Source organism: Rattus rattus, chromosome 10 (assembly GCF_011064425.1).
Source record: "Rattus rattus isolate New Zealand chromosome 10, Rrattus_CSIRO_v1, whole genome shotgun sequence".
NCBI lineage: Eukaryota > Metazoa > Chordata > Mammalia > Rodentia > Muridae > Rattus > Rattus rattus.
This window is the reverse complement of record NC_046163.1, coordinates 5,126,586-5,153,206: the sequence shown is the minus strand read 5'-3', so window position 1 is coordinate 5,153,206 and position 26,621 is coordinate 5,126,586. Positions and strand designations below refer to the sequence as shown.

The 26,621-nt window shown below is 42.4% G+C and overlaps 1 protein-coding gene across 2 annotated transcripts; it reads right to left on the bottom strand.

The window, feature by feature from the left end:
- Nucleotides 1-5,301: 5,301 nt before the first annotated feature.
- Nucleotides 5,302-16,009, bottom strand: C4bpb (complement component 4 binding protein beta). 2 transcript variants are annotated; one of them, XM_032915603.1, is made up of 6 exons: nt 15,663-16,009; nt 14,998-15,168; nt 13,480-13,656; nt 12,824-12,917; nt 6,052-6,178; nt 5,302-5,506 (listed from the first exon to the last, which is right to left on the bottom strand). In XM_032915603.1, the coding sequence occupies exons 1-6, from the start codon at nt 15,712-15,714 to the stop codon at nt 5,351-5,353; spliced, it is 777 nt and encodes a 258-aa protein (XP_032771494.1). In that variant the 5' UTR covers nt 15,715-16,009; the 3' UTR covers nt 5,302-5,350. The 2 variants fall into 2 exon arrangements, with proteins under 2 accessions (XP_032771494.1, XP_032771493.1); XM_032915602.1 differs by lacking the exon at nt 15,663-16,009 and having other exon boundaries at nt 14,998-15,484.
- Between the last annotated feature and the right edge of the window lie 10,612 nt (nt 16,010-26,621).

Genomic DNA, 26,621 nt, shown 5'->3' with positions numbered 1-26,621 from the left:
AGGTTCAAATGTCTTTGGTTTATCTCTTGTAACGTTTCTGAAGCCTTTAACATTGCTGAACATTTCTATTCTAAATTACCCTTGCCCTTTGACTCTGGTGACTCTTAGTTGACTCTTGTCTCTTGTGACTCTTAGTGCTATCAGCTAGGAGATGAGCCTTTGGGTATGTCTGTGGGGGATTATCTTGACTTTGTCAATTGAGGTGAGAACTAAAGGTGACACCATTCCCTAGGCTGGGGTCCTGTACAGTACAAGACACTGAGCACAGCATGCTAGCAATGCATGTATTTATTGTTCTCTTCTGACAAAGCACACACTGCGATCAGCTACCTCATGCTTATGATGCCTTTAATTCCCTGTTATGATGGACTGCAATACGGGACAGTGAGAGAAAAACAAAAAGCTTTCTCCCCGAAGTTGCTTTTGTAAAGGTATTTTATCACTGCAGCAGGAAAGGAAACTAAGAGAGCTCCCGTAACTAACCCTAAAGTCTCCCGAATCTTCTAATTTCCTTTAACTTTTCGATAACTCCTTTTCTTTACTCTTATCCATTAAAAATGTATTTCATGGACTGGAGAGATGGCTCAGTGGTTAAGAGCACTGACTGCTCTTCCTAAAGGTCCTGTATTCAACTTCCCGGCAACCATATGGTGGCTCACAATTATCTGTAATGGGATCAGATATCCTCTTCTGGTGTGTCTGAAGACACCTACAGTGTATGCATATAAATAAAATAAATAAATCCTTTTTAAAAATGCATTTCATTTTCTTCTCTTTTCCTATTTTCTTGTTTAGAAAGAGTCTCACTCTGTAACCCTGGCTGACCTGGAACTCCATACGTAGACAGACTGGCCTCTGCCACGCCTAGCTCTTCTCCTTATTAAAAGAAAATCTCTTAATTTTAATGAATTTATCTATTTTCATCCTTTACACATTCCCAGTAGGAGGACCACTCCATAGTATCTCGCCGTCTTTGATTACTGTCCTAAGTTCCGTTCACATTATTGTTATCTGAGTGATTTGCTCAAATATCTCACACACAGCATGTCTGAAAAGAACACCGAGTTCTCAAGGATGGAACTCCAGGGCTGCTTCTGAACACTTCTTCCCTGATACAATCACTCCGCAAGTCATCTTGACAAGTATCCCGACCCCTGTCATTTCTACTGCTCCGTTCTAATGTCTGCAGCCACGAGAACAGTCCAGACTATCAGTATCTTTTGCGTGCACGTCTTAGTCTGTTTCCTGTTTCTGTCACAGAAGGCCTAAGACCAGGTACTTTATAAAGAACAGAGATTTACATCTTACATCTCTGGAGACTGTTTGGTCTAAAACTGAAGGGCCTGCTTCTGGCAAGGGCTTTACTGCTGCATCATCCCACGGTCAGAGGTAAAGGTCAGAGGTAACGCAATTCTTTTGCGTTCACAGGACTCCTGTGATGACTAACCCAGTTGGTACCAATCCGTTCTGAGGACACTAGTCTGTAAAACCTAATCAGTTCTGATGCTGGATAGTTCTATGTCAGCTTGACACAAGCTAAAGCACTGGGTCTCAACCTTCCTAATGCTAACCCCCTTAATACAGTTCCTTATGTTTTGGTGACTCGCCACCATAAAATGATTTCCACTGCTATCTCATAATGGTCACTTGGCTACTGTTACGAATAATAATGTAAATAGCTGATAGACAGGATATCTGATGTGCTACCCCTGTGAAAGCTTGTTCAGCCCCCAAAGGGATGGCAGCTCACAGATTGAGAAACACGGAGCTAAGGTTACCTGAGAGGAGGGAGCCTCAACTGAGGAAATGCCGCCAGAGGATGGAGCTGTACACAAGCCTGAAGAGCACTTCCCAATCACAACTTAATTGATGGGCTGGTAATCCTGGGTACTAAAAGAAAGCAGACCAAGCAAGCCAGTAAGCGGTACCCTCCATGGCCTCTGCATCAGCTCCTGCCTCCAGGTTCCTGCCCTGCTTCAATTCCTGTCCTGACTTCCTTCAATGATAAACTACAAAGTGGAAGTGTAGTTCTTCCCAGCTTGCTTTTGGTCATGGGGCTTCATCACAGCAATAGAACCCCAATTGGAGAAGCCTCCAGAATGAACTTTGGGGAGCACGCCTGAAGCACTGCAGTAACCCTTTTTCATTGGTTCCCCCACCTCACTCCTTTTCCAGCTCAAGCCATGCTGCAGTTGGTTGTCCTTATACTGTGAGAACTTATCCTCCATGTTGTCCTCACCCTACAGCTTGAAAGCCACTCCTATCCACTGCCTAACCAAAGAGATGCGAATTCTCTAATCTGCCTTCAAAACTCTTTATTAACTGGATTTCACGAACCTTCCTATCCTTTACCATTTAGTCATGTTTCACTCAAGTCAACCCAAGTTACGTGCTATTGCCTAAACATGGTCCATGTTTCTTGCATCTCACCAACCCTTTCTGAAAAAAAAGTAAATCAAATATTCACTTTAAAACACATAAGTGCTTTAAGAGTATAAGCCCATATCATACATACTTGTTATTTTAGTTAAGATTATATTTCAAGATTTTTCTGTTCCTTCATGACTATCATTGGAAATGCTGCAAAACACTCCATGTGTCCTAAGTTCTAAAAACATTCCAAATATTGGCCAGGGTAGGTAGTACATATCTATATGCCCAGACTTGGTAAATAGAGAGAGGAGAATTTGAAGTTCAACATCATTCTCAACCACAAAGGGAGCTCAAGGTCAGCCAGTCCCTCCTCAAGACCGTCTGTCCAAATCAGCAACAAAAAATGTAAATACAAGAATAAAATAATTGACATTTTAAACATATTTTTCCCTCATCTCCTCCCAAACGGAAGTGTTCCTCTCCATCTGTGCTCCCATAGTGCACTGCTCTGGAGTCCTTTTCATTCTAACTGCCCTCAAGTAATATATGTATTCAGGTAATGTGTCTGTTAGGAGACACTTAGCTACTTAAAAGTTCGTTTCTTATAATCCTTTCAAATAATGCCCCGGGCTTCTCTGATGTTTTGAATGTTCTTACATGGTCTGGGTGCAGAACAGATGGGGAGTGAGAAGTGAGTCACGTGACGAATTCCAGGGAAAACCGACTCCAGAGACCAGGATCAGGGTACAGATCTGAGTTCACTGCCCAGTCCTTAAGTTTATGTTGGATTTGAGCCAATCTCGAGTCCCTAAATTCTTGGCCAATCAAAGCTCACCACACTGTCCCCATGCTCCAGTGAAAGCCCTGCCTGATGAGGTAACTCAGAGGGATGGAGGGGAAGTGTTGTCACCTGTGAGGACTTCCATGAAGCTGGGGGAGCGGCCACGGCCCTGGCCTCCGTTCCTGTCTGCTGTTTCACTGTTATGCCGGGAGCCTTCTTAGATCTAAAGTGTATTTTTCTTCTGTCTGTGAGTATCAGTGTAAATGGAGCCTTCAAGGCAGTTACATACGACATGATGATGAAAAGCCTTAGAGTTCCTGTATCTTCTACTCTCTAAATAAGGAGTTGAAAATACAGTCGCTGTGCACCTCACATCTCAGCCCCATGGCGATGCGAGGCTGGGAGTCATCGAAAAGGCAATAAATTACCATATCAGGCTTAAAAACCAGGCTTCCTTAATGGTGTAGGGAAGACTTTGGGGCCTAATCCTACTTCTGTCTTAATGGTTAGTTACTCTTTGAGAATGTCACATGGTATGTTTTTATATTTTCCCATCCTCCAACTCCTCCTAACTCCCTTTATCCACAAGCCTTCATGTTCTTTCTTTTTAAAAAAAAAAAAAAGTGCTAAACAATGGCGGTACATGTCTTTAACGTGAGCACTGGGGATGTACAGGCAGGTGGATCTGCAAACTCGAGGCCAGCCTGGTCTACAGAGAGAGTTTCAGGACAGCCATGGCTATACCAGAGAAACCCTGTCTCAAAAGCCCAAAAAGAAAAGAAAACAAAAATTACTGAATCCGATCTGCATTGACTAACTCTCCTGAGCATGGGCCTGCCTGGAGTGTGGTTAGTATATCAAGTGTCACTCCATTGAAGAGAAGTCATTACTCCTTTCCCAGCAGCTACCAGTCAAGAATAGCTAGGGCTGGGCCTTGTGCCCAGGAGCCTTCCTCCATGCTGGGGATTTTGTCCTGCTTGAGCTTGTGCAAGTCTTGGTATTCTGTCATCATCTCTGTGAATTTACATATACATCTTCTCTGTTGTGTCTGAAAAATGAGGTAAACTTAGTCACCCACCACCTCTGGCTTCCATACACTTTCTACCCTCTCTTCTGCACAGATCGCCGAGTCTTCCCGGAAGGGGTGTGATAAAGATATCTCATTCAGAGTTAAGTATTCCAAGCCTGTCTGTCAGTCTGTCTCTGTCTCCCCGACCCTCTCTCTGTCTCTGAGTATCATCCAGCTACAGGCATCTGTGTAAATTATCATCTACTGTAAGTAGTAGTTTCTGTGATAAGGGTTGAGTGATGCTCAGACCTATGGGTATAGCAGAATGCCACGAGGGGTCATTTCATTGCTGTGTTCCTTTGGCAGAATAATAGTAGTACATTTCCCGTAGCACCTAAGACCTGTCTAGACTCAGGTTCTTGGTCACTTTCCCAGTGTCAGCGATGGGTACCATTTCACAAAGCAGGCCTTGAATCCAATCAGAAAGTGGGTGGTTACTCCCCTAACCCTTAGCCACTATTACATCAGTGGCCGTATCTTATATGCAGATCATTCTTAGAGCTTGCAGGGTCATAGCTGAGGGAGGTTAATGATTCCTTTTCTCTTCTGGCAGCACTGGGTAGCACCTTCTAGCACCATCCCTACTATTCAGAAGGGATGAGGCTTCCAGTTGAGTGCCAAATGTTTTCTATGTTGTATGCCACAGACATGTGTGTCTTCAGCAATGAGGACTTTTACCAAGTCGTCAGAATAACCAATTGCGCTGTTGGTAACCTTTGGTGCTTGGAGAGGTTGTGTCAGGCAGGGTGTGGGACTCAATCAGCAATTTTAAAGATGCAATTGTTGTGAGTATATTTTCTCCAGAATGAAGTTAGCTCTTGCCTCAGATATTTTGAAAACTCTGACTTATCATTCATGTCTGATGTGACGTACACTCAGATCAGACACAAGCTTTCTCATTCCCCACACAGCCAGAGAACTATGCTCTGCAGTCAATCTTGGTCAATAACCACCATACCTGGCCCTTCTACATTCTAAGAAACATTTCCACAGACACCCCACACACACTTACATACAGTAAGTCCACTGGATGGCCACATGACCTTGCATTTCCACCCTGTAAGGAAAGACCCACAAGCACCTTTAGAAGCAATTTATTCATAGGTGTCTGTCTGTAACCATTCTGCTTAGCTATGGTAGTTCAGTAAAATATCCGACTTCAGCTTAGTTTTCTTCATCTCCAGAGAACATTTAAGTTCTTCCATTGTTATTCCACCTTCCCTTAGCTGTCTCACAAAGTTCTCCGTAGCATTGCAAAGGTCCTTACTCTCCTGAAAGGCAAGCTAGGGAAAGAAAGATGTTTAAAGTTACACATGGGGAGCTGAGAGTCAGCTCTCTACTCTGAAATAAGTAACCCACAAACCCAGGGAACTCCACGTGGATGTGCATCCTCAACTTGACCAGTCATATACATTTTCTGGTTTAAATATAATCATTAATATTTCTCCAGATATAAATATGGGCTAAAGTTAGTCTGAATGGAGATAAATGTGTTCAGAATGTCTTGGAACCTAGACTTGGAGCAGCTTTTCACAGCAGCCAGGCCTTATAGATATCGGGCACTGAGTATACCTTGTTCTATATGACAAATGAGGCAATAAATCCCGTAAAAGGGTTGGGTCTTTGTCATGATAGTGATGAGTGGGAACGTTCTTCTACAGAAATATGAGTTGACATCGTATTGGGCCCCTTCTGCAATCAAGTCAAGGTTAACCCATTCAAAACCATTACCCAGAACTGAGCGGTTATCCACTAAAGCACATGCTAAGAGTAATATCCGACCTGAGGCTGCAGCTAAGCTCAAAATGGATAACACCCCCTTACTTACAATAGCTTTCTCAAGTGCACTCTGTTCAGCTGATTTGGGGGGTTCCTGAATGGACTCACAGGTAGGATAGGAAGGGCTCCACTCTCCATCACTGCACTGCAGCTTCTGTGTGCCCACTAGGTGGTACCTGGAGATGTTAGAACAACACTTCTAAGCAGGGAAATAGAGACTGATTTTTTGTAGCTGTATTTTACCGTTTCCAACTGTGATCAAAGCCACCTTCCTGCTTAAGCTATTCCATTCTAAGAAAACAGCTATGAAGTAAAACAGCTCTCCTGAAATGGTGGGTGGACCCAAAGGATGAGTCAAGGCAGAATAACACGGAGAAAAGTGAGAACTTCAGAGCCAGTGTATTGGGGGTGGGGGGAGAGGAATGGACAGGTGAGGGGAGGAGCGTTTGATCATTCATTACCCAAATGGCACCTGTATTAAGCTCTAAAATGCAGGTGCAGGTGAATGGGCTAAAGGAGAGCAGCAGCGTGTGATCAGCATAAAAACAGAAGTTAATATAAAACTGAGAGGTGGGACGTAAAGGCTGGTAAAGTCACATGACATGATTAAGGCAAGAGACCAATTAGGGAGGGAGACCAGAGCATCTGAAGGAGGGTTAGACCTTATACAATGCTTTAAGGGTCTAAGTGCTAAATCATTATATTTCTGATTTTTGTTTCTTTCTTTCTTTAAGGTTTCCACTCTTGAATTCTGTGGGGAACAGTCCATTGTCTATTTCCGAGGAAGTAAGAGCAGTCCTGTCCTTACAGGCGTTCTTCAGGTTGTAGGCATCTGTGCTGGTGGGGAGGGTATTTCCCTCCTTTGGAAACAGTAGATGGAGAAGGGAGGGACGGCCTGGTAGCCATGCAGCCCATCCACGCCCACGGGAAGTTTGTCTCTGCAGCACCGAGCACTAGGATCTGATTTCCCACCACTCCTGTGCACAGATGCTAGTCTGCTTGTAAGCCTGCTGCACATCCTTGTTCTCTGGCCTGATGGCAGCAAGGATTGCTTGAAACTCAAAGATGCCCAAAGGCCCATTGACTCCTCGGAGTTCTTTCTTTGGTATCTTGACATAGTTGTCACTCTCGACGCCTCTCAGGCCTTCCTTCCGAGAGTTTCCATAACATTGGCCTTGTCAGCAGAATTGCACAGGGGAACTGAGCGAGCAGATTCTGGATGTGGACATGGGTTCTACTAGGGAAGTCCCAGGCTGGCCTAAACCATCTATGGGATTTGATGTGGCCCCATTATGTGGGAAGCACCCTGTCAGTACATGGATCCCTCAAAAGGACAAGAGAGTAGTTGCCAGCCAAGGTGAAGGCAACGAACAAATCATTTGTGGGAAAACAAAAGGAACCCTGAGCAGTCGCTGCTGCCGGTGGTGACAATAAGTCTAGTTCAATGAAGTCATCAGCAAGGGAGCCACAGTTGGCTCATGGGAAGGTTACAGGAAGAACCCAAGCTAGAAAGAGAAGCCAGAGTGGCACAAGTCAGTAGCAAAAACAGGCCACCAAAGAAGCGTGACTGGCACATGAACGTTCACAAGTATGATTCACTGCAGACTACCAAGACACAGAAGACAACGCAGAGATCCCTTGAAGATCAGAACTCAGACAATCTGTCTTCATCCCCCTAATGCGCCCCTTCACTCCTCTAGAGTTAGTGGAACTGAGAGCCAAGTTCAAGCAAGAACAGTGTGTGCCTACTGAGACTGCGGGACATGAAGGCGGGTGGCATTCGCCTTAGCACTGTAGCGGCAGCAGCCGCAGTCAATCCCTGCGATGTAAGTGTGGAGCTACTGACCATGCGGCTGACTACTGCCATTAGACATATCTGGCCCAACTCTAAAGATGTCCCCATCCCAAGGGAAATACAGACATCCATGGAGGAATTGCAGTCATATTTAAAGGGACTTGGCATGAACCTGCAATGTGTGTTTTGACTTTTTTTGGTGCTTATCATGACTTGTACAATAGATTTAAAAGATGACATCTTGCACTGGGTACCTCCAGTCAGGGATGAGCTCTGATATTCATATGGTGCTCTGTCAATAGATATAAAAGGAAGCTCAAATAGTGTCAGATTCAGTGGAGACAGAGACAAAGCACAAAAGTGTGAAGAAAAAAAAAGAGTGGCACAGAAAAAGTCTCTGAAATGCAGGTTAAATCAGCAGGTTCTCCCCTGGCCAACACATGAACATAGAACATAGGAATAGGAGAGAAACTTGTTAGAAAGAAGGAATTTTGTGCCAGTAGGAAATGTGAAAATTAACAAAATACATTATTCACATGTATGAAATTGTCAAGCAAGAATACAATTTTGAAAAATAGACAAGAAGTCAAATAGGGATGAAAAAATTTTGGAAATCACGCCCTTAAGAAAAGATTCCAACCCTTATTCCTGAAAAGACAGTGTGTACCAACTGGACCAGATGACGCATCCTTGTGCCATCTACATTGCTTGCCTCAGACAGTATAATAAGTCTCTGGCTCTGGAGAAAACAATGAATAGAGACTTGGTCCAAGCTTCCACATTCCTGAACAGACTTCTCATATAGAGTTGGCTACATATCGGTCCCCTATAGTACAGAAAGAGTCACTATGCAGATAGCTACTGGGGCCAAATTTACACTTAAATATAGAAACCCAGATAGATTTAAAAACCATTTAATAGGAACTAGAAGCTCCAGTGGACAAACAGTCCCAGTGCTCACTTTTAGAGACTAGGGCATATGCCCTCAAAGGTCTATGCCATAACCCCTGAATATATTAAGAGCTGGCATATTAGAGGGGAAGGACTTGCAAACTACCCATGAGAAACTTTGGTTAGGGTGTCCAGAAAACAAACACATCTTGGTCAAAAGGCCAATCTTGAGAAGCCACACCAGTGGTACCACTGACTCCGAGGTCATATACCAGTAGTTTCCAAGGGCATGGGGAGCACCGAGATATCACAGAAACAATCTATGAGTTGGGAAGGGTAAACATCACTATGCTGGTAGGCAAACCCTTTCGTTTGTTGTCATGCCCTACCCAAAATCTTGGGTACACAAAAAAGGTACATAGCTTAAGACAGCAAGTTACTGGGAATTAAATAAGGTGTCTCTGGCTATATTAACACTGCTATACTGTTGAAGTGTCAAACACACTCAAACTGAACCATCACCACTGTGCCCTGTGTACGGGATTCAGCCAACAATTTCCTCAGTTCCAATATAGTAGTTGAAAGGCAAGAATCATTTGCCTTTTCCTGGAAAAGCCATCAGTGGACTTTCACCATGTTGCCTAAGGGTTATTTACACAGCCTCACAATGTGCCATGGGATAACAATATCTGACCTAGCAGAATGAACGAAACCAGAGACTAGTCAAATATTGCATTAGATTGATAAGACATTAATCCAGACAAGGTCCAAGGACCTGGATTGTTTATGAAATATTTGAATGTTGCCTTTTACAATAAAACAAAAGTATTGCTACAGATGTAGCTGACAAGGTACAAGCTTTCTGCTTCTCTATATGGTTAACCAAGCATAGAAATGTGTGGGGCTACTTGGCTAGCAGAGGCCTTCCTGCCTTGGCTACCTGGCCCTTCCTGCCTAACGCTACTCTATAAACCAATAGGTGTAGGCCTGGACAGAAGTTCATTCCATGGCATTTAAGGAAACAGGACAAGCTGTGGAATAAGTACAGGGTATACAGATGGTTAATATACCCTAAGGTGCTAATATGTGTCTGTTGCAAAAGCAATGGCGTCTTAATATGAAGTCTTAATAACCACAAAACCCATTTGCCTAGAAGCTGTTGTCAAGATTCTGACTACTTACCCACTGGAGGCTAGATAGTTTAGTCATAGACTCACCCACAGTCAGGGACAGTGCTGATAACTACTTTGGTTAAGTAAGGGTATCTTAAACAGAAGGGGTAGATAACACATCACCCTCAGTAGAGAATGTCAACAGTTTTGGTACCTCAGTAACTATCAAACAGAAGGAGTGACTGCACCTAATGAAATGTTGGACCACTACTCATGAGTGAAGGGAGGAGAAGCAATTATAAATTGGTGGATCAGCAAAATGAAATCGCACCTAACAGAGGACGGTAGCCTAACACTGAATGATAGAAAGCTTTTGTGTTGATTAAGGCCAAGTTTACAGAGGTTAGCAGACCAACCTCCACACAGTAAGGATCCTACTTATGTAGGAAGAGAAACTCCTAATTATAAGCACAACAAGTTGGGCCATGTTCAAAGCCCATTTTGATTTCCTCAGTGTCAGAGTCAGCAGTGGCCCATTAACAGACACTCACTGTTGGGACAAGAGCCAAGGAGAAATATGAGGGATGTATACCACACAAGCAAGTAATGTTATAGCATGGTGCTGCTCCACAACACTTACAGTGGCCTAGAAATTATGAGTTTGGTCAGACTGAAAAAGACCCTACCAGGCTACTCAGCTGAATGGGCAACTTAATGGAGTTGCAACTTAATGGAGACTTGCATGGTACATGCTTACCAAACATATACTTACAGACATTGTATATTCTTACCAAAAATATGTGGGATGATCTCAGTGATATCCATAGTACACACTAAGAGGGAAAATACACTATGTTGACCGTCTACCAGGTTCATGGTTCAGTTTAAGTTGATATGTTTTCCAGGAAAAAGAGTCATCTAAAAGATTACCATTCAGTGCTCACCGGACTCTCTATATGGGAATCCGTAGTTGACTGAAAACTGCCAAGACCATTTTATAGGTCATGAAGTGAAACAGTTAATGAGTAACCAAAGCCTGCCATGGGTCTTGCATCTACCCTTCTCAACCCAATTAGACCATGACTCATCAGGAGCAGGACACATCAAACATGAATAGTAGCTGACTCAGGTTTTAAAGACAGACTCCCATTTAACTCCCTGAAGCCTTCAATAAAAGGCCTCAGACAAACAAGCCAGCAGCAATAGCTATAATTACCCAACAGAAGCTCGTAGCATTTAGACTACAAATTAAATGAACAGATCTCTTCAGCCAGCAAGAGGACCTGACAGAAATTTGCTCCTCACGATCAAACTGAAGTAACACCATCCACAGGATACCTATGTGACCCTAGAAGGCCCAACCATTACTATGTTTATCATGCTAGGATAATGGTCTAAGATTAAAGTATGCTCTATCGCAGAAATTATTCACAAAGGGACATATTGTACAAACAAAAAGCAAATGCATCTCCCAGTAGCATTTATCTCTTTTCTCTCTCCTGAGTCACAGCATGGCCAAACGTTATCCTCGAAGCTCTTCTGACATAGGCCACACCATAGCACATATCTCACCCAGTGGTGCAGATACCTCTTTTGATATCTATTAAACATTCTTGTTTCTCCTAAGTAGCAGCAGGGACCCTGCTCCTCCATTGGGCTATTGGGTTAACACTGGTGTTTAGCATACTAATAATAGTTGGGTTTGCCCTGAGTCACCCACAGTGGATGAAAAGATAATGGTGATTTTATCTGGCCAATTCAATGGTAGGTGCTGGCTATTGTACCAGTGGATAGCCAATGGAATACTATCCTCTGGACCTATAATAAATACTACCAACTAATGAGTCTTCCAAACTGGAAGCCAAACTTGCCGTTCCAATGGTCATGTGCTCTGTACTCCCTGCTAGCAAACCTCTTAATCTTGCTTCTCTTGTGTTGGGGGTTATACTGGCACTGTTACACCTAAAAATAATGTGTATCTACGGCCTTATCTCAACACATGATTGGAAGATACGGAGTGATACAAGAATGAAGGAAATAATAAATGCATCAAACTCTGACAGGGTGAAGGAGGGGAAGTATTTCATTTTATATGAAGCAGTCACAGCAACTCTATTCTTTTAGGTGTTCTGCAGACTGTAGATACATGTGCTGAGTGGGAGGAGCTGCTGGTAACTTCCCTCCTTTGCAAACAATAAAACAGAGAAAGAAGATAAGGCCTAATGGACAAGCAGCACACCCATGAGAAGTTCATTTCCATAGCACTGAGCAATAGGATCCCATTTTCCTCTGTTCCCTCTGTGCATAGATAGCACTCGACTTGTAGGCATGGTGCAGACCTTGTCTCCTGACCTGCTGCCACCAAGGATTATTTAATAATAAAAGTCATCTAAACTCCCTGAGTCCTTCCTTTGGTATCTTGACATGATCATCATTCTCGAGGCTTTGGGTTTGGGTAACAGATTGTTTAGAAAATATATTTAGAAAATATTTTGGATAATTGAGAAGAAATGAATACTTTGATTAGTGTGGTAATTTGAATACGATGTCCCCACATTGTCTCCAGCACTTGAATACTTCATCCCCAGTTGGTAGCACTGTTTGGGGAGTTTATGAAGTATGGCTTTGATGAAGGAGGTATGTCACTAGAGAAGAGCTTTGAGAGTTTAAAGCTTCATGTTCTCTGCCTGCTGCTCCAGCCACCACTCACCTGCTGTTATGCTCCCCTGTCATGACAGGAATGGACTTTTATCCCTCAGGAACCATAAGCCCAAATCAACACTTCCTCTACATTACCTTGGTCATGGTGTTTCATTGCAGCAACAAAGAAGTAATTACCACAACTAAGGTAAGAAGGGTGCTCTGCTAGGTGTCTGCTTTCTGGATATTGAAGAAATTTCAAAATTGGAATGAGCCAGAATTTACAGCAGTAGGAATTATGGGATTAGGTAGACACAGACAGTCATTCTCCAAAGCAGTGCAGTGCAGAGCACTATCCCCTGTTTGAAAAGCCATGTGCTTACCCATCCTCACAGTAATAAGTAACGACAGATCCTGAAGTGAAAGTTTCTTCTTCAAAATAGCCATGGACAGGAGTCTCAGGAGGTTCACAGTCTCCTAAGGGAGAGACACACTGGAGTGAGATTTGTGAGAGCTTAGGCACAACCAGTAGGCAGTGCTCCCTATGCTCTGTGTACACTAGAGTCTGCCATCTTCACACCAGTCTAAGTGAGACCCAAAGCATGTTCTCTTTCTCACGAAACCATAACCGTCCGTAGAGAAGGGTCTCACCCTAGCTTATCTCGAGTTACAAGGAACTGGCAGTGTTCAAGGAATGGGGCTACACACTGTAGAGCTGCCAGCTGGTAGAGTGCAGGGGGAGGCAAACTAGGGTTGAACCTGTAGCTCAGCTGCTAGAGTGCCTACCTCCCATGCACAAAGACCTGGGTTCGACTACCAGCATTAGATAACAGGAATGGTGACACACCTATAATTCCAGCACTCAGGATGTGGGAACTGGAGGATCAAAAGTTGGGAGAGTAGGGGAAGAAAGAGGAAGAAAGGAGAGAGGAAAAGCTGGGGGATAGGGAAAGCAGAAGTAACAAGACAGGAAGTGAAGGTTTTAATTCTGGCTTGTATGTTAATACAGCACCAAAACGCACAGCTCCACAGCACTTACTACTTCGGCAAATGGGCAAGGGAGGTGCCCAGGTGTGGTCCTCTAGGCACTGGCTCCAATTGCTTCCCTTGAGGACGTAACCATCATTACACTCAAATATGATTTTGTCACTTATATTCACAGGCCCAGAAGAATTGATCTTGCCATTTTCCAGTACAGGGTCAGGACAGTGGCCCACTGAAGAAGAAAACAGTCAGTGCTCTAGGAGGATTGGAAGAAATAAAAGTTCCACTCCCCACTTTAGGAAGTATGGATTTCATAAAGACAATGGTAAATCAGAACTTACTGATGCACATGAATCTAAAAGGATAGGTATATTCCAATGCAGGATGAGTAAAGCCCAAGGTACTATAATTGTGGATAAAAAGGTATTGATCTGTTATGGACATTTCCTCCAAAGTTCTTTAAGACCTATGACCTTCTAAAGAAGGCTCATCAAGACTCTGCAAGTTCTAAAGGGAAAAGATTTAGCAAATAAACATCTAAGGAGTCTCAGGAACTTCCTGAACCTGACCAGATGTGCAAGTTCTTCCCTCCCTAAGATTATATAATCAGTAAGGACTGCTGGGAGCTGCTCAGACTAGCTGAGTGGTCTAGAAAACATTTTTCAACCCTTTGAGTTTGCCTGCAAGTTGTATGGAAAGCTGCAAGTTTCTAGCTTTTGTGATTCTTCATAAATGCTGGGGTGAGCTTCTAGTGATGCAGCTATCCTTGAGTCACTTGTGCTCCTGTAACCCCTTACATATACTTCTGCAAATAACTGCAATAAACTCATGGGTTTACCAAGCTGGATTTTGGTAGTATTCTTAACTTTGGTCTGTCATTAGTTTCTTATCTGGGATGGGTAGACATTTTTCATGTCTCTCCAGGAATGCTGTCATACAACATGGTCATACACAAGAACAATATAATTTACAACTGTACTACACACAATGAAGTGCATAACTAGATACTATCACTAGCATATTCATTATTCTGCTGTACAAAACATTGCTCAAAAGCCTTGTGCCTATATTCTAAGCAAGTCTTCCCTTCTTTCATCTAGCCAAATATATACTCGTTCATTTCTTGTTTTCTTTCTTGCTGTACATTTTAACTGTTTCTTTCTCATAGAAACCAGCAGCCAACAGAGAGGTACATATTTTTTTATATGAAACAAACTGTATAATATTGTGCACACATAAAATTAACACAGCTTTAAAAAAAGTTCTACTAATAAAAAAGATCCGGAAGAATTGTGCTGTGTCACTACAGAAGATAACAGTAAGTTTTGTCACCTGAAGCAAGCCACTTGAATGTCACTTGTTGCATATTGAGAAGAATAGGTTTTCCTAGTTTAAAAGTAACATGATGCCCAGGCATTGTTGATGCACCTGAAATACTAGTACTGGCAGGGGTTTTGCAAGTTCCAGCTCACTAGGGGCTACGTATTAAATTCCAGACCAACACGATGGGCAATTTTAATGTGGCCTACAGGAATATAGGAGATGACAGTATGGCCAGAAAAACCAGACTCACGGAGGCACTCAGGGAGGGTCGCATTCCATTCCTTCGAGGGATCAAAGACCAAAGACTTCTTTCCCACCAAGTGGTAGCCTTTGATACAAAGGTAAATTCCCAGAATCTGTTCTTCAGTTTCCTTTCCAACAAACACACTATTGTTCACGGGAGGGGGTTCTGAACAGCTCCCTGTTAGAGGGAAAAGGAGAACAGAATCATCTGGCATTATCACCAGCCGCAAAAACATTCCTCCCTCAGACTCTTTGCTGAACTAATCCCAGCCTATCTCTTCCATTGTATGGGAATCCCCATCTCTCATTCTCCAGGAATGTCTAAGGTTACACTTCCAAACAGATAATGGATATTGTATTTAAATCCAGCACAAGTTATCCATTCCCTAACAAGCAATCCCTTCCCAAGTATCAGTCCTAGATTCCTTAATAGTTGACATCTCAGGATTTTGAAAGTGTCACTTTTTGGGATCCCAGAATAAGAAAAGCAAGTCAGCAATGACCACCCATCTCAGGGGGCAAGATCACCATCAATGTATATTAAAGCTCACAATGAGTATAAAGCATATACCTCACTTGAGAATTTTCAATATTATAAATTTCATTAAAAATACAGAATGCCTCTTAACCCACAAATTGACATGATATATCTTATATGGAAATCGTACTTACCATCTAAGGCAGAAATCAACCATATCAGACAGCACACAACCAAACAAAGCATTTGGTGAGCAGTTACTTGACCCACGATGGACTTAAACTCTGATATCAGTCAAAAGCATCCTCTAAAGACGTCAGATCAAAACAACTTTTTTCTAAGGAGTTATATTTCCCCTGGAATAGATGGGAAAAAGAAAGTCTACCCTGTAATAGAGAAGAATAGCAGAAATAAGACAGTGTATCCAGTTGCTTTGCAACCACAAAGAGACAATTAAAGAGCTGCCAGAATTAAAATCTTAAGAAATTTCCCAGTTTCTAGAAATGCAAATCAGTGGACCAGTTGCTTTAGACTGCAGGTTTATCCTTACCCAACAGGCATGAGCGAACTATTCCTGCCATGACCTTGACTTCTGTCAATATTTCCAGTGTTTACAGTTCACTGCCTACGGCTCTCACCAGCTTTGGGGACAGACAGGGTGCCGATCAATGGTATTTTCCCAGAAAAGACCAAACTGAGTGTTACTTCCTCCCCATTTTTCTAACTTCTCATCTGTGCCAAGGATAGTATTACCAGGCAGATGATACGCAAGCTGTGAATGAATGCCTTTGGTGTATATCAGACACACTTCAGGAAAGCCCTAGTGGGCAGGACAACAGAGAGGCAATGCCTCGCACAAGGCATCTGAAGGGAGGGGCTGCTTATATTGGAGTGGTAGTTTCTACATGGGCAGTAGGCTATTGTTTCAATGATGCAGTATCCTGGAGTAAGTTTAGAAGGAATGATAGTCTTCAACTTGAATCAGAAATGGCTCAGCCTAGCCACCTATCCTGAGCTGGTGTCCACATTTTGTAGCAACAGCTCATTATGAATAACTTTGATAACCATCTTCCTTGGAGGCAGCAGGGACCTTGCTTGGAGCACAGTAAGCGAAAGCAGCCCTTCCTTTGAATGCCACAGTACATTCATCCATACCAGATCAGATTCCATATATTAGCTACCTCAGGACCATGTCAGTACCGAAGAATGGAAGCTCAATTAATTGCGGGGGAAACTGAGAGTTTCTTTTGGGGTTCTTAGTCTAATTGGTAAGAAGAATTTTAAAATTGAATCATAAGGAAAGTTGTGAAGAATTTTATTAGCTCCAAGGAAAAACAATGGAGCAGGCAAGCCTGAAAATCTTGGTAACTGCCAAGAGGAGGTGGTGAAGAGGAAGAATACAGTTATGTAGTATGCGATGGAGGTTGACAAGCAGCTGCATGGAGGCGGAGGGTAGTTCAGAGAAAGAATGAGAAATCCAAGTGCCTGGGGAAGTTATACTTCTACATTTGGCCTGTTGGAAAGAAAGGTGCTTCCAAAAGCAGACGACCTCTGCTGTATGGCCTGAGGGAAGCACTGTGTCTGCCCCAATGGAGGGGCACTTGCCAGGACATTACCTCAGCAGTATACAGCTTAATGTCTGTCTTAGTTAGGATTTCCATTGCAGTGAAGAAACAGCATACCAAGGCAACTTTTATAAAGGACAATATTTAATTGGGGCTCCCTTATTGGTTCAGAGGTTCAGTCCATTATTAACAAGGCAGGAAGCATGGCAGTATCCAGGCAGGTATGGCACTAGAGACAGAGCTGAGAGTTCTATATCTTACTCCGAAGAGAACCAAAAGCTAGGAGAAAGGTCTCAAAGCCCAGTGACACACCTACTCCAACAAGGCCACACCTTCTAATAGTGCCACTCCCTAGGCCAAGCATATTTAAACCACCACATTCTACTCCTGACGCCCATAGGCTTGTTCAAACATGTGAGTTTATGGGCACTACACCTAGTTATAGCATAACACAAAATATATTTAGTCCACATTCAAGAGTCCCCATAGGCTGTACCCGGAGCTGACCCAGTCCCACAGTTCTCTGTACCCAAATCCTGTTGGGGAGAGGGCTACTCTCAGAAATGCAGACAATCCTGAGAGCTCAAGGGAGACCACTACCTCTGCTCACATTTCTGGCCCAAGAGGAACCCCACTAGAGCCCTCTGGACACAGGAACCTACTAGCAGTCAGGGAGGATCCTTCCAGCCTCCGCCTGTGCCCAGAGCTGAAAGACAGTAGCCAGGAATGCTGACACCTTGAGAGCAGAGGTAAGGCCAACACTTCTGTGCTGACACAAAGGCTTACAGTAGGGTCAAGCCATGGTCAGAGACCGCAAGACCAGCTAACATCAGAAACAACCAAATGGTGAGAGGCAAGCACAGGAACCTAAGAAAGAGAAACCAAGACTACTTGGCATCATCAGAATTTAGTTCTCCCACCAAAGCAAATACTGGATACCCAAACACACCAGAAAAGCAAGATTTGGATTTAAAATCACATCTCAGGATGATGACAGAGGACATTAAAAATTACAAAAGTAACTCCCTTAAAGAAATACAGAACAACACAGGTAAATGAGTAGAAGCCCTTAAAGAGAAAACACAAAAATCACTTAAAGAATTACAGGAAAACACAACTAAGCAGGTGAAGGAATTGAACAAAACCATCCAGGATCTAGAAAGGGAAATAGAAACAATAAAGAAAGCTCAAAGGAAGACAACCCTGGAGATAGAAAACATTGACACAACAGTCAAAGAAAATGTAAAATACAAAAAGCTCCTAGCCCAAAACATTCAAGAAATCCAGGACACAAAGAGAAGATCAAACCTAAGGATAATAGGTATAGAAGAGAGTAAAGACTCTCAACTTAAAGGGCCAGTAAATATCCTCAACAAAATTATAGAAGAAAACTTCCCTAACCTAAAGAAAGAGATGCCCATAAACATACAAGAAGCCTACAGAAATAGATTGGACCAGAAAAGAAAGTCCTCCCGTCACGTAATAGTCAAAACACCAAATGCACAAAACAAAGAAAGAATATTAAAAGCAGTAAGAAGAAAAGATCAAGTAACATATAAATACAGACCTAACAGAATTACACCAGACTTCTCAACGGAGACTAGGAAAGCCAGATGATCCTGGGCAGATGTCATACAGACACTAAGAGAACACAAATAGGCTACAATAGGCTACTATATCCAGCAAAACTCTCAATTGACATAGATGGAGAAACCAAGATATTTCATGACAAAACCAAATTTACACAATATCTTTCCACAAATCCAGCCATACAAAAGATGGAAAACTCCAACAAAAAGAGGGAAAACACACCTTAGAAAAAGCAAGAAAGTAATCTTCTTGCAACAAACCCAAAAGAAGAGAGATACACAAACATAATTCCACCTCTAAAAACAAAAATAACAGGAAACAACAATAACTATTGCTTAATATCTCTTAACGTCAATGGACCCAATTCCCTAATAAAAATACATAGAATAAGAGACTGGATACGTAAAGAGGACCCAACATTTTGCTGCATACAGGAAACACACCTCAGAGACAAAGATAGACACTACCTCAGACTAGAAGACTGGAAAACAATTTTTGAAGCAAATGGTCCCAAGAAACAAGCTGGAGTAGCCATTCTAATATTGAATAAAATTGACTTTCAACCAAAAGTTATCAAAAAAAGATAAGGAAGGACACTTCATATTCATCAAAAGAAAAATCCACCAAGATGAACTCTCAATCCTGAATCTATGCTCCAAATGCAAGGGCACCTACATACATAAAAGAATCCTTACTAAAGCTCAAAGCACACGTTGCAACTCACAAAACAATAGTGGGAGATTTCAACACCCCACAATGGACAGATCATGGAAACAGAAATTAAACAGAGACATAGAGAAATTAACAGAAGTTATGAACCAAATGGATTTAACAAATATTTATAGAACATTTCATCCTAAAACAAAAAAAAATGCCTTCTTCTTGGCACATCATGGTACCTTCTCCAAAACTGACCATATAATTGGTCATTAAACAGGCCTCAACAGATACAGAAAGATAGAAATAATCCCATGCGTCCTATCAGACCACCATGGGCTAAAGCTGGTCTTCAATAACAATAAGGGAAGAATGCCCACATATACATGGAAGTTGAACAATGCTCTACTCAATAATAACTTGGTCAAGGAAGAAAGAAAGAAATTAAAGACTTTTTAGAATTTAATGAAAATAAAGGCACCACATACCCAAACTTATGGGACACAATGAAAGCTGTGCTTAGAGGACAACTCATAGCTCTGATTGCCTCCAAAAAGAAACAGGAGAGAGCATACACTAGCAGCTTGACAGCACACCTAAAAGCTCTAGAACAAAAAGAAGCAAATACACCCAGGAGGAGTAGAAGGCAGGAAATAATCAAACTCAGGGCTGAAATCAATCAAGTAGAAACAAAAAAGACTATACAAAGAATCAACAAAACCAGAAACTGGTTCTTTGAGAAAATCAACAAGATAGATAAACCCTTAGCCAGACTAACCAGAGGGCACAGAGTAATCAACTTAACAAAATCAGAAATGAAAAGGAAGACGTAACAAAAGAATCTGAGGAAAACTAAAAAAAAAAAAAAAATCAGATCCTACTACAAAAGCCTTTATTCAACAAAACTGGAAAATCTGGATGAAATGGACAATTTTCTAAATAGATACCAGGTACCAAAGTTAAATTGGGATCAGATAAACCATCTAAACAGTCCCAAAACTCCTAAAGAAATAGAAGCAGTCATTAAAAGTCTCCCAAACAAAAAGAGCCCAGGACTAGGTAGGTTTAGTGCAGAATTCTATCAGACCTTCATAGAAGACCTCATACCAATACTGTCCAAACTATTCCACAAAATAGAAACAGAAGGAACACTACCCAATTCCTTCTATGAAGCCACAATTACTCTTATACCTAAACCACACAAAGACCCAACAAAGAAAGAAAAGCTCCGACCAATTTCCCTTATGAATATCAAAGCAAAAATACTCAATAAAATCTCACAAACTGAATCAAAGAACATATCAAAACAATCATCCATCATGATCAAATAGGCTTCATCCCAGGGATCCAGGGATGGTTCAATATATAGAAATTCATCAACATAATCCACTATATAATCAAATTGAAGGGAAAAAAACCACATGATCATCTCATTAGATGCTGAGAAACCATCTGGCAAAATTCAACACCCCTTCATGTTAAAAGTCTTGGAAAGATCAGGAATTCAAGCCCCATACCTAAACATAGTAAAAGCAAGAAATATACAGCAAACCAGTAGCCAACATCAAACTAAATGGAGAGAAACCCGAAGCAATTCCACTAAAATCAGTGACTAGACAAGGCTGTCCATTGTCTCCCTACTTATTCAACATAGGACCCAAAGTCCTAGCCAGACAATTAAAGGAGGTCAAAGGGATACAAATGGGAAAGGAAGAAGTCAAAATATCACTATTGGCAAATGATATGATAGTACACGTAAGTGACCCCAAAAGTTCCACCAGAGAACTACTAGGCCTGATAAACAACTTCAGCAAAGTGGCTGGGTATAAAATTAACTCAAATCAGTAGCCTTTCTCTACTCAAAGGATAAACAGGCTGAGAAAGAAATTATAGAAATGACACCCTTCACAATAGTCACAAATAACATAAAATACCTCGGTGTGACTCTAGCCAAGCAAGAAAGATCTGTATGACAAGAACTTCGACTCTCTGAAGAAAGAAATTGAAGATCTCAGAAGATGGAAAGATCTCCCATGCTCATGGATTGGCAGGATTTATATAGTAAAAATAGCCATTTTGCCAAAAGCAGTCTACAGGTCCAATGCAATTCTCATCAAAATTTCGAACTCAATTCTTCATAGAGTTAGAAAGAGCAATTTTCAAATTCATTTGGAATAACAAAAAAAAAAAAAAAAAAAAAAACAAAAAACCAGGATAACAAAAACTATCCTCAACAATAAAAGAACTTCTGGGGGAAACACCACCCCTGACTTCAAGCAGTATTGCAGAGCAATAGTAATAAAAACTGTATGGTATAAGGAAGGGGAGGGGGGAGGAGGATGTTTGCCCGGAAACCGGGAAAGGGAATAACACTCGAAATGTATATAAGAAATACTCAAGTTAATAAAAAAAAAACTGTATGGTATTGGTACAGAGACATGCAGGTAGATCATTGGAATAGAACTGAAGACCCAGAAATGAACCCACACACCTATGGTCACTTGATCTTTGACAAAAGAGCTAAAACAATAGAGTGGAAAAAATATAACATTTTTGACAAATACAGAGGCGAACACTAGCAGCAATCCAGTGAACTGTGAATGGGCTCCCTGTTGGAGGAGTTAGAGAAAGGATTGAAGGAGCTGCAGGGGTTTGCAACCCCACAATAACATCAATACTGTGCATCCAGAGCTCCCAAGGACTAAACCACCACCCAAAGAGTACACGTGGACAGACCCATGGCTCCAGTTGCATATGTAGTAGAGGACAGCCTTGTTGTGCACCAATGCAAGGAGAAGCCCTTGGTCCTGCCAAGGCTGGAACCCCCCAGTTTAGGGGAATGTCAGGGCAGGGAGGTGGGAAGGGGTGTGTGGTTGGGGAGGGAGAACACCCTCATAGAAGAGGGGAAGAGATGTGATAGGGGGTTTATGGAGAGGAAACTGGGAAAGGGGATAACCTTTGAAATGTAAATTAAAAAATGTCCAATAAAAAAGAAATGCCAGTCATAAAAAAAAAGAGTACCCATAGTCTATAACAGTCTTAATGTTAAAAGTCCAAATTTCAGTCTCCTCTGAGATTCATCCAATCACTTAACTGTAATCACCTATAAAATCAAAATACATATTACATACTTCCAACATCATATAATATACTTTACTATTCCAAAAAAGTCACAGTGAGGAAATACTGGGACAAAGCAAGACCAAAAACGATCGGAACAAACTCTAAACTTGGTCTCCATGTCCAAAGCCAAAGCATTCTTCAGGTCTTCAACTCTTTTTATCTTTGTTAACTGCTGTTTTGGCAGATCTGGCATTCAGCAGCAACAAACTTCGTTCTCTTGCGCTGGTTCAACTCCCTGTTGGTAGCTTTCCTCTGCAGGTATCCCATACTTCTGGTATCTCAAACATCTTGGGATTTCCAAGGTAACTTCAATGTTACAGCTTCTCGTTCCAGTGTCTGGAATCCATACATGATTTTCTGAGCTCATCTAAAGAGCTTGAGTCACTTCTATAGCTCTGCCCTTTGTAGAACTCTAGGCTCTGGTGGATCCACTCCACTGCTGCTGCTGTTCTTGGTGGTCATCCCATGAAACTAGCATCTCTAACATACTGGGGTTTTTTATTGCAACTAGGCTTCACCAACAGCCTCTCATAGGCCCAACTTCTTTGCCTGACCCCTTCAGTCCTGGGCCATCAACTCCAGCTGAGGCTACACCTTCACCAGTGGTGTTCTGGCCTCTCACAGTACCAAGCCCCAGCTGCTCTTTATGACCCCTTCATGCCTTCAAAACACCACCACCTGGGTGATTCTTACTCACTACCAAGTCCAGATGCATCACATGGCTATCTCTGGAACATAGCTTCTTTGTCCTCTCAGAAAACACTTCCCAGATTTCACCTCAGAAATGCTGGTCATTTCTTAATTTCTTATCTCCAGCTAACCAGCAACAATTGTCCAAACAGTCCTTTCTATTCTTGATTCTAAAAAGTTAGAGCCACATGGCCAAAGCTGCAGAGTTTTGCTACTTGCTGGAGCTGGAATATGGTCCCTTTGTTCTATTATATTATTACCAGCTTTCTGTTTTCCAACTGCCTAAGCTTGGCTGTCCTGGAACTTGCTCTGTAGATTGAACTTAGAGACCTGCATGGCTCCGTCTCCTGAATGCTGGGATTAGAGGTGCATACCACCATATTTGGACTTAAGCTTTTCTTTATCTGGAAACTGCTCTCTACCAGGCTTGCTTTGAACTCAGAGGTCTCCTTGCCTCTGTCTCCTGGGATTAAAGGCATGTACCAACATGCCTGGGCCTAAACTTTTCATGGTCACTGTGTCTTCCATTTTCCAGATTGTAGTTCATTTCAGATTAAAAGACCAAATAGAAACTATAACCAGGTAACAACGCCTAGCATAATATAACAATCCTTTGTTCAACTGCAAACACATAAACAATAAGCTTAGCTGGGTGGGATCTTGTTTGCTATAAAGCACTCCCTTAATTCCATTTAATAACGTTGAGCGTGGTATTAAGCTCCCTTCTACTTCTTGGTGCCCCTTTACTTTATGAACAATACATTTTGTATTTTTCCTTTCTCAGTTTGTTCCTTTTCATTAAAATACTCTTCATGAGAGTGAACTTTAGTAACCAAACAACAGAATTTATACCAGGCTGTTTTGAGACTTCCTTTATTGAAGCAATTAATCTAAATCTCTTCACCTAAGCTTCGGACTCTTTGGACAATGGCAAAAAACAGCCATGCTCTTCACCGAAATATCACAAAAAGTCTGTAGGAGGAGGTACTGATATTAAGGTCTGGTTTGCTAATTGGTTCTTGATCCTGTCAATAAAGAAGGCCTGGAGCCAATTGCTGGACAGAAGGGACAGGTGGGACCCAGGAGGAAAAGGGAGACACGGGGAAAGAGAGGGGACTTTTCAGATAGACTTTGGAAGGGGAAGCACGAAACAATCATATTAGATCTCAGGGAAGGTTGCTTCTGTCCTTCTTAAAAGGGGAAACAAAAATATTAATAGGAGGAAATATAGAGACAAAGTTTGGAGCAGAAACAGAAGGAAAGGCCATCTAGAGACTGCCTCACCTGGGGATCCTGCCCACACACATACAGCCACCAAACCCAGACAATATGCTGATGTCAAGAAGTGCATGCTGACAGGAGCCTGATATAGCTGTCTCCTGAGAGGCTCTGCCAGAGCCTGACAAATACAGAGGCGGAGGCTCGCAGCCAACCATTGAATTGAGAATGTGGCCCCCATTGGAGGAGTTAGAGAAAGGACTGAAGGAACTGAAGGGACCTACAACCCCATAAGAACAATACCAACCAACCAGAGCTCCCAGGGACTAAACCACCATCCAAAGACGACACATGGACAGACCTATAGCTCCAGCTGCATATGTAGCAAAGGATGGCCTTGTTGGGCACCAATGGGAGGAGAAGCCCTTCTTAGTCCTGCCAAGGCTCAACCCTCCAGGGGAATGTCAGGGCGGGGAGGTGGGAAGGGGTGGGTGGTTGGGTGGAGGAACACCCTCATAGAAGAAGGGGGGAATAGGATAGGAAATTGGAAAAGGGGATAACATTTGATATGTAAATAAAAATATATCCCATTAAAAAAAAAATCTTGGGGAAGCTAGAACCGGCAGCCTCCACCACCAGATAGCCAAGGAGATCAGTGGAGGCTAGCTGATCTGAGCCATTAAGCCTAGGGCAGGAGGAGAGATGGGGATACTGAATTACTAAGGGAATACATTTCCAGGCGGGAGGTATTTGAGCTCAGCAATTGTAAAGTAATAAAAGCTGTCTAGGTGCTTTTCATCTGTTGAGCAAAGGTGGGGAGAGAGGGAAACTGGGTAGGTGCTGGGCACTTGATGAAGATAAACGGGTGGACAAAAGGGAACCGGGAGGGGCCGGAGCACTGGCAGCAGCTCCCGGGAAAGGAGGTAGTATTTTTTAAAAATACACGCAACAACAGTTTCTGGGCCGCATACTAACTTTCTTCTCCATTGAAAACTCTTGGACCAAATCTACACAGTTCAAATCACCATTCCTACTCTTACCAATGGTCCATTAAACCCCACTTAAAGCATTCCACTGTCCCCCAAATCTAAAGTCCCAAAATCCACATTCCTCCAAACAAAAAAAATGATAAGGCCTCTCAGAGAAATACTCCTGTCCCTGGTACCAACTTTTGTCTTATGGTTTCCATTGCTTTGAAGAGACGCCATGATCAAATCAACTCTTATGAAGACAACATTTAATTGGGCCTGGCTTACAGGTTCAGGGGTTCAGTCCATTATCATCAAGACAGAAACATGGCAGCGTCCAGGCAGGCTTGAGGCTGGAGGTGCTGAGAGTTCTACATCTTGTCCTGAAGGGAACCAGGAGAATACTGTCTTCTGGGCAGCTAGGAGGAGGGTCTCAAAAGCCCACTCCCAGAGTAACACGCTTCGTTCAACAAGGCTACACCTCCTAATAGTGCCACTCCCTGGGCCAAATATATTCAAACCACCACACTGCCTGATTTTATTATTATTCCCTCCTCTACTTAACATTGCATCAAACAAATCAGATTTCCTGTGGGTGGACTCCTGGCTAGTTGATTGACAGGTCCAGTTATTTAACTCTTAACAGCAGACAATAATATATAATGTTTTGGGAGGCTCGGAATGTTAGGTCTCTACCCAAGGACAGAGGTAAAACTTAGATCCTGTTTCTTTGATCAGGAGGAAGTAGCTTTCCCTTAATAGAACTCAACAATGCCCAGGCGCCGCCATCTTTTCATACAGTAATTTAAACCATACCGGGCCTGCCCTTCTAGTGTCATCAAGAAAACCAGAGGTGGGCTCTTCAACCAGGAAAAGGGCCTCGATGGCCTCCAAGGCTATTAATACCCCTCCCCCAAAACTTAAGGAAGTATGCTTAACCTGACTTGTTTGTGGCTTCCTCTACTGGAGGCTCTCAGCCAACCATTGAATTGAGAATGCGGTCCCCGTTGGAGGAGTTAGAGAAAGAACTGAAGGAGCTGAAGGGGTTTGCAACACCATAAGAACAACAATACCAACCAACCAGAGCTCCCAGGGACTAAACCACCATCCAAAGAGCACACATGGACAGACCCATGGCTCCAGCTGCACATGTAGCAGAGGATGGCCTTGTTGGGCACTAGTTATTACTAGTTTGAGTCATTACCTGGCAATCAACAGGAAGCCACTAAATATTTGTAAATCAATGAATAAATGTCTAGACTAGTAATAACAAATGTCTATAACAATCCTATTGACTTTGAAATGCTAGAGAAACTTGATAGTTACTAACTGAAACACACAA

Excerpts from the sequence above, each read along its gene's own strand:
- C4bpb (XM_032915602.1), bottom strand. The coding sequence starts at position 15,226 with ATGTTTTTGCGGCTGGTGATAATGCCAGATGATTCTGTTCTCCTTTTC. Across the intron at positions 13,657-14,997 it reads GACCCTCCCTGAGTGCCTCC|TGGGCCACTGTCCTGACCCT; the intron begins GTGAGTCTGGTT and ends TTTCTTCTTCAG. Across the intron at positions 5,507-6,051 it reads GTGCACTTGAGAAAGCTATT|CTTGCCTTTCAGGAGAGTAA; the intron begins GTAAGTAAGGGG and ends TTCTTTCCCTAG.